Consider the following 20990-nt stretch of genomic DNA (forward strand, 5'->3'; position numbering starts at 1 on the left):
CTGCCACAGCTCCCAGTGCTTTAAAAAAAAAAGCCCCCACTCACTAGGTACTGCCAGGCAGGGGGGGCAATCTCCACTGCCTCCCATTGCCCTATGCTGCATGGGGGGAGGTCTGCATGAGGCCCCTGACCCCTCCTCTCTCCCCCAGCCCTCATCCACGGGTGCCCCGCCTGGGCCAGTTTTGGCCCTTTAAGAAATAAAAACCAAGAAAAGCCCCAGGACTCACCGGCTCCTACAGCAGCCTCTGGGATTTGGGAAGCTCATTCAGAACCCCCTCATGTGGTGTGGGACAGCAGAGTGCGGTGGGTATCACCCCCTGCCAGCAGGAACAGTGAGTGTGGTTGGGTTTCTCAGGGGGGTTCTTTAAAAAAACCAAGCCCCGGTGTGTGGGGCAGCCATCGGGGGAGCTGGGACAGTCGAGTGGTCAGGGGGCTCATGCAGAGCCCCCCACACAGTGTGTGGTAGTGAGGGAAGCAGGGATCATCCCCCCTGCCCAGTAGCCACCAAGTCAGGGCTTTTTTTTTTCAAAGTGCAGGAAGCTCAGGTGGGTAGGGCAGCCATCACTGGGATGGGAGAGCAGGTGTGTTATGGGGCTGATTTGGAGATATAGCAGCAGCCAAATCTCCAAATTAGTTTTGGCCGAATCGATTTGGGACAGTAATTCGAATCACTGAATCGAATCACTGTCCCCCAAATCAGCCGAATCTGAAACCAATACTAGCCACTTCGCACAAGCCTAGTACACGTCTACGGTCAAGTGGTTTTTGTAGGGTGTTTGTCCCATGCCATATTTGCTTTGCATGCTTTGTATGCCTTAATTTTAAATAGGATGGAGCTATTACTTTATTAGGAGGGATTCATACTAGTTGCCCATTAGCTCTTATACTTTTTTCTAATACACAGAATGGTGTATATGATTTCCATCATCAGTAGTAACATAGGTTCTTTCTGCATGAGGAAATACTTTGAGGGGGACTGCATTTTCACCATATGGGGCTCATTTTTCAGACTGTATGAACCTTTATGAATTTCTAAAATCATGGATCTTAGTGTGTTCACTGTTGGGGAATTCCACTACTGCATCCTCTAAGCCTAGAGGTGCTGGTTTTCTAGTGTTTTTTTGCAAATGATAAACAAACAAACAAAAACACAACATGCTTTACCTGGAAGAAGTAGTGAGTAACTTCAGCCCTGCTCTGCAACATCTGTATAGATTAGGTACTTCATCTGGGCTTCTGAAGTTTTTAGCTACAGCTGATTCAACCAGCTATTAGATAAAAGCACCAATCCCCACACACACTAAAGAGCCCTATCTTTCCAGATGTCAAGTTAGCTGGGTCCAGCTGCCTCTTCTGGCCACATGCTGGGCTCGGTGTGGGAACACACTAAGTTTAGGTAAAACACAATTTTGCTTTGTATTGTTTTATTTTTTAACATCTGCAAGCAGCCTATATATAAGATTTGTTACATATACTTTATAGTCCTTTATGAATTTTAAAAACAATGGAGGATGTATAGAAACATTTTGACTTGCAGGTAAAAAATAAAACGGAACTACAGACTGGTGAGCCTAACTTCTGTGCAGATTGGTAGAAATGAATAAGTAATATGGCTGTCTTTCACATGGTTGAACTGCATTTGCTGGTCAAAAATAAACAAGCCTTTATGAAAGACATTCAAGCTTCACTGGTTTAGCAGAGTTTCTTTTGAGAATACCAACAAGCATGTGGATCCAGTTGATGCAATACATCTACACTTCGAAAAACCTTCTAACCAAATTCCATACCAAAGGCTCTTAATAAAATTGAGCTGTCATGTTATTACATGCAAGGTCCACTTCTGTAACTGGCTAAAGGACAGGAACAAAAAGTAGGTATACATTATCTTAGAATGGAGGGAAGATAACAGTGGGGTTCCCCAAGGGTCTTTGCTGGGATGTGTGTTGTTTAATATATTCAGAAATTATTTGGAAAGGAGGAAAGGTGACCAAGTTTGAAGATAGCACCAGATTATTCATGGTGGTGAAAAAACAAAAGAACCCACACAGTTGTCTCAGAAGAAGTGCAGAAGAATCACATGAAAATGACCGTGCAACTAAATAACTGATGAAATTCAAACCTTAAGTTTGAATGCTTATGATAATGTGCTTAGACACAGGAGTCAAGGTAGGTGTCATCTACCTAGGCTTTAAGAAGGCCTCTGATATGGTATCACATTCTGTTATCATAAATAAATTGAAAAGCTGTGATGTAGATGATTACATGGTCAGGTGGGTGGCAAATTGGCTTAGGGGGTCACACCCAGAGAGTGGTGGTGGATGGGTCAATATTGACGTGGAAAGATGTGGGCAGTGGAGTCCCACAAGGCTCGGTCCTTGGACTGGCATTATTCAATGTCTTCATCAGTGACTTAGAGGAGGTCATAGAGAGCACCCTGTCCAAGTTCACAGATGACACCAACTTATGGGGCAAAGTTCACACACTAGAGGGTAGGGAATGGATCCAAGTGGATCTGGACAGGTTGGGAAAATGGGCAGAATGAAATAGGATGCAGTTCAACAAAGACAAGTGCCTATAAATTCATCAGGGAAGGGCAGTGTTAGGGTGACAATATTTGGATCTTGGGGAGCACTGGATTTGCAGCTGAATAAAGGTATGACCTGTGGCCTAGCAAAGCTGCTAACCACAAGGCAGAATGATATATTAATAGTAATATTGCAAGATGCTTAGGCAGGCAAATTTTGCTTATGAATGCTTATGCTAAGCCATGTTACAGGGGTGTAGGTTGTAGCCATGTTGGTCTAAGGACATAGGCAGACAAGGTTCTCTGGGTGAATCTGATATCTTAAAAAGGCTTTCACTCAACAAGGACACTCCTCCAGAGAGATAGATCACATGTTTGAAAGAGCCAGTTACCACATGAAGAACTGCTGCAGTACAGAAGAACCCCCCCCCACAAATCGCACGCCACTGGTTATGACATATCACCCCACCTTGAACCCATACAGAAAATCCTCAAACAATTGCAACCCATACTAAAAAGAGACCCTATTGTTAAAGAGATCTTCCCAGGGCCACCCGTCCTAGCTTTCAAACAAGCACTGAACCTCGCCAACCTCATCACCAGAAGCAAACTTCCTCAGACCCAGAACACACCAAATAGATCCAGAGCATGCCACGACAAGAAATGCAAAACTTACCAACACATCGCCACCACCCCCACAATCACTACACCCCACAACAGAGCCATCAGCATTCCTGGATCTTGAAGTTGCACCTCCAGAAATGTAATATATCTCATCCAATGCACCAAATGCCCTTGTGGAAAATACATAGGTGGCACAGGGGCACGGAGGTGCCCTGTTCCTAGGCAGGAATAAGGAATAAGGGCAGCTCAGGTGATGGTTGCTGGGGTAACCGTGCTGGTCAGGTGACCAGAAGGGGGCAGGGCCGGGCCTTTATAAACAGCCCAGGCCAAAGCCTAGCTAGCAGTTCCCTGCTGACAACTGAAGATGCAAGAGCTCTGCAGTTGAGCCAAGCAGAGCAGAGGTGAGGGATGCAGCCTGGTCACCCAGGCAGTTGCATCATGGGAAGGGGGAGAGAACCCTGACTGGGAAGCTTAAAAGTGGGACATAGTGGCCATAAGGGCACGGCACTTAAGTTCTAGCCAGGAGGCTTATCTTCGGTTATAGCCAGTTGGCTCACGGCTTTACGTTTCTTGTTTGTTATTGCTACATACTGGAGGACTGGGTGAGGCTGTAGCGGTGCGAGGAGGCCTCATGGGAGCTCCCCAGTAATCTGAAGGTTCCTGGTGCCCTGTGGGGTACAGTGAGCACTGCCAGATAGGCATAACTGTTCACGCTGGTGTGGCGCGGTGTCGAGGGGTGTTGACCCCAGCCCTGTGGGGCGATAAGTGGAGAAGCCTAAGTAGTGTGAAAGACCCTGATGGTGGTCTAGGGGGCCAGGCACGGCTACGGCCACCTGAGCCCCAACCGTGAGGAGGACTTGAGAAGCCCCGAAAGGGGAATAAGCTTATTGAGAAGCCCGGTGAGGGCTAGGAGTGCTTAAGCATGAAGAGACTGGCCCGATAAGACGCAGTCTGTACGAGAGAAGCCCCAGGAGCAGGCATGTGTACTGAGAGAAGCCCCAGGAGCGGGCACTTATTATTGATAGAAACCGCAGTAGGGGTGCAGACTGGAAAGGGTCCCAGAGGGCTCCACAGTGGTGGGGACTCCGAAGGGTCAAAGGGTCCAGGTAAGGCTCTGGCCACCTGAGCCCAACTGGGAAGAGTACTGTTAGTAAGCCCGAGAAGGCTAACGGATAGAGGGGCGCTGGTTGCGTGACAAGCCCAGGGGTGCCAGAGAAGGGGCGCTGGTTGCGTGACAAGCCCAGGGGCGCCAGAGAAGGGGCGCTGGTTGTGTGACAAGCCCGGGGTGCCGGGCAGGGCACAGAAAAGAAAAGGACCTGATAACGTCCAGAAGAGCTGCTAGGCTTGGGGCGCGCTAAAGGGGAGGTTGGAGGCACGCATACCCCATAAGGCTGGGGTGCACCAGGTCACTCCATACGGAACAGGGGATAGTATAAGCATAGCACGGTGTCCAGGGCGACAAGAGCCAGCCTCCCTTCTAGAACCATATACCAACAAGACGTGGCGGGCAAGTAAGAGGGTGCTGGATCGCCTAATTGGCACGGCAGGGGGCGCTAGTGAGATCACGGCCGCTCCTAGGCCCCACTCCGTGACAATAGGAAAGACCAAACAACAACTGTGCACCAGAATAAAAGCACACCGGAAATCTGTCAAAGACAGGAATACCCAATTAATTACCTGTGGGGGGACCTTTCTCACTTTCTCTTTAATCTCTCAGTCCTGATCCTAAAAGGAAACTTACAGAACACTTCCCAGAGATGACCCTATGAACTCCACTTCATCAACCTTCTGCTTACTAAAAATCATGGACTAAATATTGACATTGGATTTATGACACATTATAACCTGCTTGACATCTGACTCCCCAGGTACTTCTCCACTATTCACCCCTCTTCTCTCTCCCCGCCCCTTCCAGACTGTCTCTTATCTAGTGACTCCTCAATCTACATCTTTACTGACTGCCTTTCTTGTATGCATACCAGCCCAGCCTATGACTTCTTTACTTTTCATTCCATCCAGGAAGAGCACACACCAACTGCTGATACTTCCTTAGCCTGACAAAGTGTTTTTGAACCTGAAAACTACCTAGAGCTTTCCTATTGCAGAAATGCAATTTTTTATTACATTTGTAGTGATGAAATGTCCTCCCAATATTTTTGCTGGGAAAAAAAAAACCTTTCTAAGATGTGCATATATATTACTAAAGGCTTGTCAAGATTAGTTCTCATGACAAACTTGAACTGATGAACTGAATCAATCATTTGCTTAATCAAAATGCACTATTTGTTTGCCAATTGGACTAAAGAATATGCAACTTCTTAGTACTCTTCTGTGTTGTGGTATGTTTTTGTAAATGTAGATCATTTGCCATGTGAACCGGCAAAATCATGAATAGGTAACATAAGGCACTTACACACGTGGGGTGCCTGCTCCAACACACTGGAAAGCTAGAGCATTAATTGAGTCTGCTGGAGCACATAAATTGGTGCGTTCTGGTAGCCTTACATGTCACATGCACCAGTGGCACAGTGCATGTCTGTGCTGAGAAAATGGCGGTGGTGTGCTTTGAAATAAAACATGTTTTATGTGCGTTAGTTCAAAGCACCTTGTCACCATTTTCTCAGCATGGGGACATACTGCACCACTGATTCACGTGACATGCAGGAACTTTTAATGAGCATGGCTCGCTAACTAAATGTGCCAGGTGCCACATGGGGAAAACATGTAAAAACACCCATAGAGACCTTTATTTAGGCACAAGATGGATAGCTAGCAAATAAAGAAATTGTAGCAGAATAATGGATTTGAGCATATGGTGGTTGGGCTTCAGCTCAGAAGACCAGGTAAAGAACTAAGAAACAAGGAGGCAGGGAGTTGTGTCTAGCAGGCAGACTGTTACATTCTTGCTAAATGAAGTCTCACTTTTGTGCATATGGAGACCAGCTGAAACTCAGAAGGAGGTGAATAAAACTCAAATTTTACTGGCTCGTATCTGCATAAGATGGTGGTGCATATATCCAGAAAAAAAAAAGAATAGAATGTGCATAATGCTGCACGGAATAGCAATGATTTTTCATAACAGGAAATGCATCAACCTCGGCCATCTTGTATTTTGCCTTTCTCTATAGGGCAAGGAAGATCCACTACTTCAGCCTATCTTCAGTTGGAAACCACCACAAAGTATCAGGCCACAGGACTAAACAAAATTCCAGGTACGAATTATAAAAAATCATGACAGCTTCATAGGCATGGTGAGCCCAGGAGCATGCAAGCTGTCAAATGGACAGAACCTAACTGCAAGCCAACATTTAAACATCCAACCATTGTGACCTGAGAGCAGCAAATAGCACAAGGTAGGTATAAGCTAAATTCACTGGAAAACTACCAAAATACTTTGGTGCACAGAGATACTTAGCTTCATAGTAGCTAGGGTCAGGAGGGACCTGAACAGATTGTCTAGCCTGACCCCCTGCCACAGGCAGGAATGAATGCTGTGGGTTCACAAGACCCCAGACAGTTGATTATCCAACCTCCTCTTGAATTTGCCCAAGGTAGGGGCTAGGGCCACTTTCCTGGGGAGTTAGTTCCAGATTTTGGCCACCCTAACTGTAAAATATTTCCTTCTGATCTCTAAGCTAAACCTATTCTCCATCAGCTTATTACAACTGCTCCTTGTCACCCCAGGTGGTGCTGGGGAGAAAAAGGCTCTACCTATTTGCTGTTGACCTCCCTTGATGAGTTTGTAGACAGCCACCAGGTCCCCTCTCAGCCTCCTCTTGCTGGAGCTGAACAGGTACAGGTCCCTCAGTCTCTCCTCATAGGGTCTGTCCTGTTGCCCTCTCACCGAGCAGGTGGCCCTCCTCTGAACCCTCTCCAGGCTGGCCACATCCCTTTTGAAGTGTGGCGCCCAGTACTGGATGCAGTACTTCCACTGTGGCCTGACCAGTGTCGCACAGAAGGGGAGTATCACCTCTCTGGGCTAGCCTAAGATGCACCTTTGGATGCAAGACAAGGTATGGCTGGCCTTTCTGGCTGCGGTCTGGCATTGGCGACTCATGTTCATCTTGGAGTCAATAATGACTCCAAGATCTCTTTCCGCCTGTGTGCTTTCAAGGAGGGAACTCCCCAGCCTGTATGTATGCTGTGGATTCCTTATCCCAAGGTGCAGCGCCCTGCATTTGTCTACATTGAACCCCATCCTATTCTCATCTGCCCACTTTTGTAGTCTGTCTAAATCTGTTTGCAGCCTTTCTCTCCCTTCAAGTATGTCCACGTTGCCCCACATCTCAGTGTCATCAGCAAACTTGGATAGCATGCTTTCCACCCCCTCATCCAAGTCGCTGATGAAGATGTTAAACAGTGCGGGCCTGAGGACTGATCCCTGGGGTACCCCACTGCTCACAACTAACCAGGTTGAGTACAACCTGTCCACCACTACTCTCTGATTGTGCCCCATCAGCCAATTTTTTACCCATTCAACTGTGTAGGCATCAATGCCACAGTCACTTAATTTATTGATGAGGATGGGGTGAGAGACAGTGTGTGACCTTCTTAAAGTCTTGAAAGACTACATCCACAGCCACACCATCATCCAAGGATTTAGTTACTTGGTTTTAAAAGGCAATCAGGTTGAACAGGCAGGACCTGCCTTTGATGAACTTGTGCTGATTGCCCCTGAGCATGATCTCCCCTGTTGGCCCCTCACAGATGTGCTCCTTGATGGTTCTCAGGAAGATCTTGGAGAGAATCAAAGTGAGGCTTACAGGCCTATTGTTACCTGGGTCCTCCCTCCTCCCTTTCTTAAAAATTAGGACCACATTAACCAGTTTCCAATCCCCCGGCACCTGGCCAGATGATCACGGATGCTCATACAGTCGGGCCAAGGGCTCCGTGGTGACCCCTGCCAGCTCCCTCAACACTCTTGGGTGGAGGGCATCTGGACCTGCAGATTTAAAAATGTCTAGCCCTTCCAGAAAATCCCTAACTACATCTGCACTGACTGAAGGCCTGACAGAGCTATCCCCAAGATTGCCCTTACCTCTGATAGGTGGGATATCCTGGTCCCTGTTCAAGAAAACAGAGGCAAAGAAACTGTTAAAAATATCAGCTTTCTTCTCTGGTGTATCCACAAGATTACCGTTTGCATCTTACAGGGGCCCTACATTGCCTAGTGCCCTCTTCTTGCTCCCAATGTACTTGAAAAAAGAAACATACCGCATGACTTTTACAATGGATTTTATTCCAAGGAGAATAAACTGGCATGGTAACTTGACAGTTGCATCATACTAAGAAATTGCTTTGTATTACAACAGATATTTTGTTCACTGATGTAACTGGCTTGCTATATAGACAAGCCCTCAGTGCTTGGGGTGACAAAGGTAAGGTTAGATTTCACAGCACTTCAGATTTCCCCATTTTAAGGACAACTGCCAGCTACCACGAGGTACTGTAATTCACCCTGGGTCTCTAAGCCCTGAATTAAGTAGTTATCCCCACTTGCTGTGAAACCACCTAAAACAGAGCTAGAAATAAATATCTGAGTCGACATCTTTATATATGTATACACATACATATATTTATATACATATGCACATATATAAATATACCCACATATACATATATGGATATACATATACATGCGCACACACACGCGCACACACACACATATATATTATATACACACACACACACTCTGCTTCAGGCTGTGGCTGAGGCTGGGACATGGGCCATTTCCCCCTCTCTCCACCACTTTGGGCTGGGGCCGGGGCCTGGGCCTTCCCCACCCTCCCCGCTCGCCGCTTTGGGCTGGGGCCGCTCCCCAACTCCCCCTGCCACTCCAGGTGGGGGTCTATGACTGCAACAGTGGTGGTGGTGGCAGCTGCACTGGGGTGCAGTCACTGCCCACCCCCATCCCTTCCTCCCCTGCTGCTTCCCCTCCCTGCCGGCTGTTGTTGGGGAGTGGGGGCACCACCCCTGGATCCAAGGACCCCCCTGCTCTGTCCCCTCTCCAGTCTGTGTTGTCCCCCTATTCCTCCAAGGAACAGGGAAGGGGAGCTGGCCTCACCCGTTGCCCCTCTTCCCCTCTGGCCCCTCAGTCCCCACTATCATGGTGGTGCTCTGCTGTGTCTCTGTCTTTGTAGGGCACTCTGACTGGCTGCCAAGACAGCCAATCAAAGTTAGAATAAAACGTTATGGATAGACAGATACACAAACTAAGGCTTTTATAATATTAGAATGTGCGCGTGCACACACGCACACACACACATATTTAGAATATAAAGGAAATGTATGTAAATGTGCATATTAATCAGATTTTGCTCTAGTTCTAATTTAGAAACATACACCACGTTTTTTACACAGAGTCTAAATTATAAAAGCAGAGTTTTTAAGCAAGTAAGTTAACTGATAAATACGGTAAGGGAAACAACAAGTTTGTACTATAGTGGAAGCATGTCTCAGAACACCTTGCCTACCAAAACAAATCTTGTGTTCCAAATCTGAAGAAATGCTTTTACTACTCATGTTGAAAAACAAGGTCTTAAGAGCAATTTCAAGAGGGATGACCCCACAGTGGCATCACTGCCACATTTCTGAATTTGGAACGTGCTGCTTGGAGTGGGTAAGTGAGGCATGCTCAGGAGGGTCTATGCTAGGACATGCTGCTAGCGTAAACAAATGAACAGAAAGCAATAGGAGATCTTTTTTCTGGGTAAAAGTACAAGTCAAAATGCACAAGATACTCTAGTGGTTCTCCATCAAATGCAAGTTTGTATGGATTAATATTCTACATATAAAACTACCTTCAATATTTTTATCAGTTATAATCAATGGTACACTATTCTACACACAACCTGATGTTAGCCCATGTAGAGCAGTTTGATTGCAATGCTTTGTAAGTTTAAAGGCTATGATTGCACATGCTGTATAAATGGTGTAAGACTGTGGTTCTCAAACTTTTACACTCAAGGACCCCTTCTTACACTCAAGGCACCCCTCAGAATATACTAATTCTTAGTTTTTATTTATTTTTGTCTATGGAAAAAATAATAGAGCATTTTTTCTGTTGCAAAGAATTCAGACAGATCACAACAGGGCAGAATGTTTTTAATTTTGTGGATTCCTATATGAAAGTTCTAGGTTTATTTTGTGAACCATGTTTGTACATCTAACAGTGCTAACATTATGTGGCACCTCATGGTTGAAAATTACTAGTTTAAGGTATAGAATATAGTATTTCAAGAGCTGGGTGTAAAAATGGGATCAAATATGTAGTTTTTGTTATCAGCTGCATAGTCCCTAAAAAAACTCTACAATTTTTATTATCATTTTTCAATAAGAAGTTTTAGGAAGGTAGGCATAACATTTGACAGAATCAGATAGTCCTAAGAACCTCTCAAATTTGGCTGTTTATTTTATTTTTTTTGTTAGTTGGTTGCAGGAGAGGAGAGGATAAAGAATTAATGTAGCAAGGAACATACTAAAACTTCCTTGACTCTTATCTTAATCCTAATCCTAATACTTGTATACTGTGGACTTGATATAAGTAATACATTAATGGTACACATTCTGTTAAAGGCATGATAAAGACACAATCAGCATTACACTAGCATATAAAGTAGGAGATAGATAACCCAAAGCCTTAAACTAGGGTAAATTTGCCCAATCCAGTGGAAAATTATTCTGGTAAAATCAGGAGTAAAGTTCTAGCTCTGTAAATTACACCAATTTAAGTTTACATGTCTCCTTTCATCTCAAGGTAGCTATTACTTGTTCCTTCACCACTTGGTGCAAAAGCACCACAGTTGACCACAGGGCAGCTGTAGGCATCTCCACTCCTGATCCCAGCATACCAAACTGTATACACATTTAATTAATATTGCATTCTCAAGAGAGTAGAATACATTAAGACATTACAAATGAAACAGTGCATTATATATGCAATATAACATCCTAATACTCTCATTTAAGTTTTAGGAAAATGGAGCATAAATGATGGAAGGAACTCTCAAGGCCAAAGGCTGAAACTTTTAGTGAAAGAAGATATAGCTATCACCCATTCTTTCCTTAGGCTCCTGAAGCAACTTTTCCACATCCAAACTTCCCACTTGGCAGTTAAATGTTACCTTACTTCATTAGAGAACAGATGTGGCCTACAAAACCTTATTTTACAAAAGATGTAATACAAGCTTTCAGGAGTACTGTGTCCAGTTTTGGGCACCGCATTTCAAAAATGACATAAAGACTCTTGAAAGGGTCCAGAGAAGGGCCACAAGAATGATTAAGGGCCTGGATGACAAAACTTTTGAGGAAAGATTAAGGGATCTGGGACTGTTCAGCCTGGGGAAGAGAAGACTGAGGAGGGGGGGAGGGAGGCAGGGGGGAACTTAGTGGCCATCTATAAGTATGGAAAGGGTGAATATCAGGAGCTGGGAAAAAACTGTTCACTAAGGCGCCCTAGGGGAGGACAAGGAGCAATGGCCATAAACTGTTGGAGGATGGTTTTAGGTTGGATGTAAGGAAGAACTTATTTATGGTAAGGGTGACCAGAATTTGGAATACACTTCCCAAGGAAGGCATGCAGTCCCCAACCTTGGAAGTCTTCAAGAGGAGACTGAACAGACATCTTCCTGGGATAATTTGATCTCAGCAGTATTCCTACCCAGAGTAGGCAGGTTGGACTTGATGATCATTTGAGCTCCCTTCCAGTTCTTAATTTCTATTATATGATTTCTGATTTGAAAACAAAATATTCTGGATTTCTGGTATACATGATCCCAGTTGAGGAAATCCAGTGAGAAAATTACTTGCAAACTTTGTAGCACATCTTATCTAAGATTCACTCTCTGAAATTGACTTTCAAATCATGTCTAGGCCAAATTTGGCATGATGAACTATAAAGGCTTCTAATATAAGGAAAGTCCTTATACTTTGTGGCAGAATTATACCTACATTATTCAATACAGATCACAGGATTATACTGTAAGAACTAGAACTGAAAAAAATCTACCTGTATTTGTCACAAATGTCCCATCCTGTATACTAACTTAAAATAACCTTGAAATACAAATTGTTGGACATAAAAAAACAATTAAATGGAATGTAGGTCTCCTGGGAGTCAGACCCAGATAGGGAAGGAGGCTTCTGAAGGGGAATACAGTTATGTAACCAATTAATTTAATATTAAATTGGGATTAAATGTCCACAAATGTTACATGGGCCACAGGACTTCTAGAAGTAAAAAAGTGTTGCAGTATGGTGATAGAAGCCTATCAGTTTTCAAATATCACTTACAATCCACTACACCACTAAAATAATTAATAAATATTAAGGAAGGATGGTAATGCTCTCTGCACCCACCCATATAGTGATTTTGCAGGCAAACTATAGGTACATATTTGGTGCCATGTAAAATATGATGATTAATAATGCCACTTTGTTGAACAATAACGCTTAATTCATTATTAAAATTTTTAGATTCAGGTGAGCCCCTAAAGTCCTAGCTTCTTGTGTTCTAGACAGGGTTTGCGACTGCTTCCATTAAAAACATAGGGGCTGCCCAGGAATTTTAAACGGATTAAGAAAGAGATTTAATAGGTCAAATGGTACTTAGATTTGTGGTCATTTGCAGGTGCTGGTCTTGCACTGTCTATTTTTTTTTTCAGAGAGGATTTGTATCATCTATAATATTTTTCCTGTCTGCCAGTCCAGACGTTAGCCTTTTCTTTTAATGATTCTTTCCATTTTAATGGATGCCAGAAGGGTTGATGTGTACATGTAAGGCTGAGGCAATGCTAGAGTATTCTAATTAGAACACATTGGAGCACATGTATAGGCAACCAGAGAGAGCAGGAGGACTAAAGAAAAAGAAATAAAGTTAGTTAAATTTAAAGGATACGGACAGGGGGGGATAAAAATGTAGCACTGCCGAGAGAGGGAAGGTAGGTTGAAGAGATTAAAAAGAATAAACAAAGCAGTTATCCTATTGAGGGACATAAGAATGATACAAGCTAGTTCACTATTTCATTTTCAAGTTGGTTTTTAATGTTTTCTTTTTTTTAAAAATAGCTAACTCTGAGGCCAGTGTTAGAATATCCAGGGAGATCAAAGTGATTTTGTCAGGGGTGATTTTTCCCCCCTCTGCATAAATTCTATCCACAGCGGAAATGTTTGAGTTTCTAAATTTAGGGGGGGGGGAACAATTTAATGTGAGATGTATTACAAGATATCTGAAATAAAGTTTTTCTTCTTTGGAAACAAAAAATATTCTGAATTTCATTATGTATCCATAATCCCAATTGAGGAAATTGTTTGCAAATGTTGTAGCAGCTGTATTATCCAAGATCATTCAGGAGACCAAATAGCTAGGAAACACCAGTAAACATTTATTATCTAGTATTAAAACATAATGTGAGAAAATCAACTGTGCATTTCAACAACTTAATTATCACTCTGTCCAGATGAAAGCATTTTAGAGAATGACAAATTTTATTTCTTTTCAATCTTTCACTATTCTGAAATGCCATGCAAATTGAACCCTACAACACTTACTCAAAAAATTTAAGTTTTTTGTTGAAACTAAAATTCTCACATTGAATCTCATTTTATATGGTTTCATTACTTTTTTTTAATATTCTGCCATATTAGCATTTTTAATTTTTTTTATAGTTCAACAGATGATAATTGACTGAAAACAAAAATAGAATATTCAAAAAAGGTGGGAAACCTGGAACAGAAAAATCACTATTGGGTAATGAACTGATAGATAACACTTATATTTTATAGCCTTGGAGATAAAACGGCACACCAGGAAAAAGTATTTTAAAAATGAAAATAGCTTTAATTAGTCAATTGAAATCCAAACGTTATGTAAACTGCTCTGAGCACTTAGTACCACAGAAACTGAGCAATAAATCTTAATTGGGAATGTTTAGTTTTACGATAGATTGCCTGGAATACTGATTTCTATTTAAAAGAAACAAAGTTATTCATCTGAAACTGCCGGAAGGTTTCAATTATTCACTCAGTAGCAGCACAAACTCATAAAATGCAAGTTGGGTATTTTGATAAGATTATGATGCACTTCTATTTCAAGTATGTTGCACATATGGATTAAATGTGACGAACAAGTAATGTAAGCTAGTCAATTACTGAAAAAAATCTAGAACTCCTGGTTCAGAGATGATACCTTTTATTAGACCAACCTTTTATTAGACCAAATTGCACAACATGTTTTCAATTTCTTAGCTGGTCTAATTAAAAGGTATCATCTCTGAACCAAGGGTTCTAGATTTTTGCATTTTTTTCCCTCAGACCAACACAGCTGCCAAATATACTCCAGAGTCAATTACTGTGTGCGCTCTCTCTTGCTCTCTCACTCTCTCTTTTAAACCAAAATAAAAATAAACCCAATCAATCTGCTATACAGGTAAAATTAGATAAAGTAGTAACACATAAGACTAAAAAAATATTTCTGTGCTGCTTTGTAATTCTGGGTTCCGTTGAGTTGTTATAATAGCTGGATAAATCAGATATTCCAGAAATTTTGTTACAAAGCATTGTCTTTAGAGTTTGCAGTCAAATTACACCTTAAAATTGATGTAAAAGTTATTATTATTATTACTATTATTATTATTATGTGCTTCTTGTAGCAGCGTCCGGTAGGGATCAGAAGATAATATTACGATGACTATTTTTGTCTTAGTCCTTAGTAAAATGGTTGAAGTAGTAACTACAGTGGAGCAACTTGAGAGTGAAACAAAATAATGACATTCATTATGCCAGAAAGATGAGTTAAAATAGTATTTAAAAAAAACAAAGAAATTGAAATCTTCTGGCTAGTTCCACCTGTTTCTCCAGATGTATTCTCATAGCATCTGATGAAGTAGGCTGCAGACTATGAAAGCTCATGACTCTCTTAATGAGCAAGTCTATTAGGACTTTGTAAGCCACATAAATGTTAATTTCACCTAGTGGAGAAGTCAAACCTTAAGGTGAAAATTCATCTCTGACTGTCCTTCATCTGCACAGCTGTGACTTGCTGCTAGAGGCTTAGTGACAGCAGGGTAAAGACTAGGAGTCTATGTAAAATGTTTCTCAGTGCAAAGTCTGTGCTTTCTTTGTGACAATGTCTTCACATTTTGTGTGGTTCCTTTTTAGTCTATTGAGGAAGAGGAGGAAGCAGCATTGTTATAGTTGGAAGAATGAAAAAAGTTTGCTCTGGGTGTTAATGGTCTGGCACTTTGAATGTATTGGTATGTCTGCATTCTTTCCTTGATTGCAATCTAGGCAAAGTCAGTAAATAAATTAGGAGCAAAACCAGTCTCATTGCTTCCGCTGGGAAGAACAAGCACTACAACCTCAGAGCACCCAGCAGCTGTGTCTTCTGCTGCCACCCAGACTACTGTTTGAGCTCTGAGGGGCCAAATCCTTTTATTTCTCTGCTGCCACCAATGGGACCATCAAATAGGTCAGGGCAGTCGGAGGTATCATGGCCACTAGGACTTCTGGGGCTGTGGCACTTGCTTTTCCCAACATCCACAAGGGTTGAGGCTCTTTGCCTGGCCCTGCTATGCCCTGGCATCTCCACTCAGCCTCACTCAGGAGGAGCCAATACATCTTGGGATATTGGCCGACTTCAACTTGGACAAAATAGGTGTAGGTAGTGTCCACATCTTAATGGAACAACAGCAAAACTAGGTGGATTAGAGATAATCCTACCCTGAAGTGTCGTAACTTTAAGCCAAATAACAAGTGCTTTAAAACACATAAGGGTGTTAACATGCAGCCAGTATAGGGGGTGAGCTCCAGAAGCCACCCAAAAATACCATGTAACTATGCCCTAAGGTACTGCCTGGCCCTCCTTCTGTATTATTTGTATGTTTGGCAAATCTCATCTCCCAAATAAGCTGTTATTCTGCTCCACTGACCTCCTCTTAAATTGTCCTAGCCGGTACACATGAAACCTAACACTTTTACCTTCCCAAAGAGCACTTTTACTTGTCTCACACTTTTGAGACATAGAATTTTTCCCATACTAATTAAAGCCCATTTCAATTACAAGTACATAGTTAATTGCAGTACTTATAACATCGTAAGAAACTTGCCAATGCTTTATTTTACCTTTGGTATTTATATATTGTGCTTTTTTATGAGCTACTCCCGATTCCTTTCTTCCCACCTATTGTGTGATTTCCTTATCAACGTCACCTAGAAGTGTGACTTTTTATTTTTATTTTTTACTGGCAGTTCGTGTTAAGATTATTCAATACTTCCCCTCTTAAAAATATGGCCTCGTTTGGAAGAGAACTAACACCTCCATTTTCACAAGAAGACATCAGTGTTTCCTGGGGGATAATCCCCAAGTGCCTATCGCTGGGCTCAGGAACATCCCTTTATATCCTGCCAGAGTTATAAAAACCTGACAATCACCATTTCTGTTCTGCTTCTAGGGTAGAACAGCGTGTTTTCGGAAATATGCTAAAAATCTTCCTCACTTATACCTCTACATGGATAGCACCCCCAGCATGGCAATTTCATACACAGATCTGAGAGTAATCTTCAATTTCAGATTTACTAGCTTTCAAATTCACACACCTGCAACCTTAACAATATTATTTCAATTAATTTTTTGTACTTATCTTTTATTTACAATTGTAAATACTTTTTCTACTTATCTTTTATTTACAATCCCTCTTTCCTTGTACCTTATTTCCTGCTGTGGTAGCCTTACACTAACAGCATATCCAATTATAGCTTAATCACCAATATGATCTTATGTGCCTCTGAACAACATATAAAACCTTAATTTATTCATGCTAGATGAATCTGTTAAATATCTGTTGTAGTTGTAAAAAAAACATTATAGGTTAATTATAGCAATAATGATCAGACTTTTTAATAAAGTTTCCCAAAATGACTTAAATATGACCTTATAATTTAAGTATGCACTATCGATAGGATGATTATCTGCTGCTATGCAGATGGCACTGTGTTCTTAGATCTTAAAAATGAATGCTCCTAAAATGCACCCCAATTAAGGTTATTTTATTACAAAATGCAAATGTAAAAATTCTCACAAAATATTTACAAACCATTTCATAAAGATAATTTCCCTAAATAGATCAATTTAAGCTGAGAAAACTTTGAAGGGCATGATCAAGAAGGTTCTCTTCCCTTTCTACCTTATATTTTATTTTTAGATTGTGAACATGCAGAGAAAACAAAGCAGCAGTAAAAAGCAAACAAAAAGAAGGGAGGGCAGTGATAAATACAATACAGACCTAGCCAAGCAATAGCAAACCAAACCAGTCAGAAAAAAATAATTCTACATTCATAATCATGTTAATAGTAAGGATGGTGAGATTAATTGCCCAAGGAAGATATATATTTTTTATTATAGTATATACAGAGTTATCAGGTCTTTTATGCTGGTGCAGAAATGGGGAATCCCCTATTTATTTATTTATTTTTAGATCTTTTATGCCAATCCAATGACATTTTAAAGCATATCTAGATTTCAAAGTACACCGCATGATTTTGGGAAAGCAAAATACTTTATTTGAGAAATGTTCTAAATAATACTAATCAAAGGATATTGCATAGTCAAATTGCACTCCTTAGCTTCTTATCAAGCATGAAACAAAACAAATAGTAAAAGCCGTATGAAGTTTCTGTTCTACTAATTATAAGAATATAGCAGATAAGTGCTGAACATGCAGGGACTTTTTCCCTTTTCTATTTGTGTTGGCGTTTGAGCCTTTGGAAATTGCAATAAAGACTAACAAGGCTTATCAGGTAATTAAGGTAGAACCAACAGGCAATAAAATCTGTCTCCATAAAGTTATTATTTATGAATCTCTGCCACCAAGGCATTTGTAGTACTAATATAATATAATACAATGAGAATATATTACATTCTTCTCTATATTACTCTAACTGAGAAATGTCTACTTGTATATTTCCAACTCCAAAATAGAATACATCTCAGAAATTGATGCTTGTCAGTTGGGAATGCCCACATCCCTAATATGTCACACTGCACAACAGATTCGAAGACTTAATTAATAAAGATATCTACCTTGTTCCCCAAATGTCTAAAGAGTCAGTAATTACTTACACAGCTGCTTCAAATACACTGAAAATGGGTCCTCCTTGTCAATTACACGTGAGTTATTAAAATGAGCTTTTCTGTCCGGTATTTTAATATTCTAGAGAGACATTCTTTCTTATTATTAGCATTAATTTGTCTTACACTAATAAAACAATCAAACTAATAAAGAATCCAAACATTGACATATTTAGCTTTGAAAAACACATTATGGACTTTAAAACTCTAAAAAGTTTTCAAGAGTGAAAGTTTTAAAAGTAATTTACATCTATTTTTCTCTTGCCATCAACAATAAAAACTGAAAAAAAATGAGAGCCAAAATCTTTTTTCAGCACAAAGCCCAGGTTCTGAGCAAAGATGCCTGTGAGTCCAGGGAGAAACAGAACCCTAATCAACCAGTTCACAGACATCAGAAAGACGTTCTTCAACTCTTGCACACATCTGCAAAGGAAAGTAGGAGTGGCTGCCATGGCCTCAAACCCACTGAGCAGAATGAGCTATACCATATTCAGACCTCCAAAGGTCTTTCTTGAGTCAATATATATGACTCCCAGAATATAAATTTCTCTTTCACCCTATTACATTGTGATGATGGATAGTTAATGATTTTTCACTGGGAACTAGATTGAGCCCAAGTGTCTTCAAAAGGTAAAATGAATAGTGATAAAGTAAATAAAACAATTTCAATATGAAATGATTAAATAATAAAAAAAAGCATAAGATAATATTTACCAACTGGATCTTTTTGATTCTGAAAGAGTATTTTGCTGTTGCTGCCATCCATGTTTGCCATATTAATTGTGTTTCCATCAGTCCAGTAAAGCTTCCTTAACAAGAGAAAGGAGTGATTGAAAATGTGTCTTCATATATATATAATGTTCTAAATCTGTCAGTAGTGAAAATGTTAATAATATTAACAGTAAAGACAAAATTACAATATGTATGGCTGCGCAACTTAAATCATAGTAAGTTTTGTTAAAAATAATTTAATATTTAAATCAAGAAAATGCATTTTAAAAAGTTTTCTTACAATTCTGCAGAAATAAAAGAAGAATGCATAATTTCATAACTGATTTTTTAATTTTTCTCCAAATTTAAACAAAAAGCTATATATAAAGCGACACCTGCAGTTCTGTCCACTAGAAAAGGAACATTAATAACCAAGGCAAGATATATAAGCTCTATTTGTACTATTACTGGTGAGAACATAAATTTTTAATTCCCAAATAGTCTAGATTTTTCTTGGTAGTCCTAAATATTTAAATGAGCACTGTATACAATAGCACATATAAGGATTCTTTCTTATCCTAATGATACATTTCCAATTAAAAACAATTATACTTTACCCCCTGACTGGGTGAACAGCAAGACACTGGGGTTTATCGATTCCATGGATGATTGAGGTTTTCAAAGACCCATCTAAATGGGCCACATTAATTTGAGTTTCATCAAACTCTGAACTAATCCAGTACAAATTGCGTGAAATCCAGTCCACTGCAAGGCCTCTAATACTTTGAATATCTGCAAAATGTGAAAGATCAAAATAAGAGTGAATTTAAGTTGCTCATTTGATTTGCTCTCCAAGTTAATATTCCTGTGTTAGGGAAAATTTAATTTACTCTTTAATGTGTTAGCAACAACTATACAAAATTGTAATCTTTTGTATTTATCAGACTCTGTTAAAGCATGAATAATCATTAATATTTTATTGTTAGGTGAAAAGAAAACTTGCAGCAACAATTAACAGTGAAATTGAACTAAACCATGACCAAGTCCTCAGCTATCTTTTAGAAGTAAAAACAGTAGTAAACATTTCCATCTAAGGAAATCAACCAAATGTGGACTGCATATCTGACAATACATTTCCCTATTTTGGTGGAAAATACTTGTAATAAGTATGCTATTTGAAAGGTGTATGTTGGCAAAGATGGGGTGGAATAACCCACCCTTCCTTATTAGAGTCATGGCTTTTAGACAGACAGACAAACTACAAAAAAGTTATTAATGAAGTGAGCTAGGTAACACCTTATATACAGGTTGTTAAATGGCATCCTGACATAACACTCCATCTAGATTAATTGGACTCCATGACAGTCTAAAACAAATCTTGATGGCCCTGACACAAAAAGGTCCAGATGTAATGTTATTATTCAGCATGTAATCATATTAAAAGGAGCTTTGAAGTTGATTCCAGTGCAGAGGTCTCAATAGCACCAATGGCACCGGCACGTAGATGCAGTTTCCCTAGCGCTACAGAACTGGTCTCTGACACGGGTCTGAAATACAGTGCTGGCCTTCATACTTGCAAGTTCTGATTTGCTTCCTCCCAGGGATTGAGAAGCCAAAGATAGCAGACTAATGATAACGAACAGCTCAGTTGGGTAACTGATTCCCAAAAGAATACTAGGGCAGAAAAGTCAGCCTGATCCTCCAGGGCAAACATCATTTCCTGTTGTCTTTTTGTCTTCGGATATAAACATAACTTCTGAGGATTCAGCAGTTTCTTTACTTTCCAGATATACAGATTTCTTTAACTAGTTCTTGTCATGACTTCAAGCAGGTGTTATAATATGCTTTATTGACTTTGAGGACAAAAGTCCTACAGGCTTTCAATACAGGCATTAAAACCATACCCACAAATGAATCCAACAGAGGGGATAGCATGTTATTACTTGTGAGCAAGGGTAGTGCAGAGACTCCAGATCTCATAGCAAACACAGCTTCTTCTTTCATAGTA

General features: G+C 40.6%; 1 protein-coding gene across 1 annotated transcript in view; it reads right to left on the reverse strand.

Annotated features, from left to right (window-relative positions):
• Positions 1-20990, reverse strand: part of LRP1B (LDL receptor related protein 1B) — a 1585724-nt gene that overhangs the window by 535710 nt on the left and 1029024 nt on the right. Inside the window, exons 30-31 of the mRNA XM_019553609.1 lie at positions 19600-19774; positions 18986-19080 (exon numbers count right to left, since the gene is read on the reverse strand). Of these exons, the coding sequence (XP_019409154.1) occupies positions 18986-19080; positions 19600-19774 (270 nt within the window). The remainder of the gene's footprint in view (positions 1-18985; positions 19081-19599; positions 19775-20990) is intronic.

The sequence above is a fragment of the Crocodylus porosus genome, unplaced genomic scaffold (assembly GCF_001723895.1).
Source record: "Crocodylus porosus isolate Cpor-Errol unplaced genomic scaffold, CroPor_comp1, whole genome shotgun sequence".
Classification (NCBI taxonomy): Eukaryota; Metazoa; Chordata; order Crocodylia; family Crocodylidae; genus Crocodylus; species Crocodylus porosus.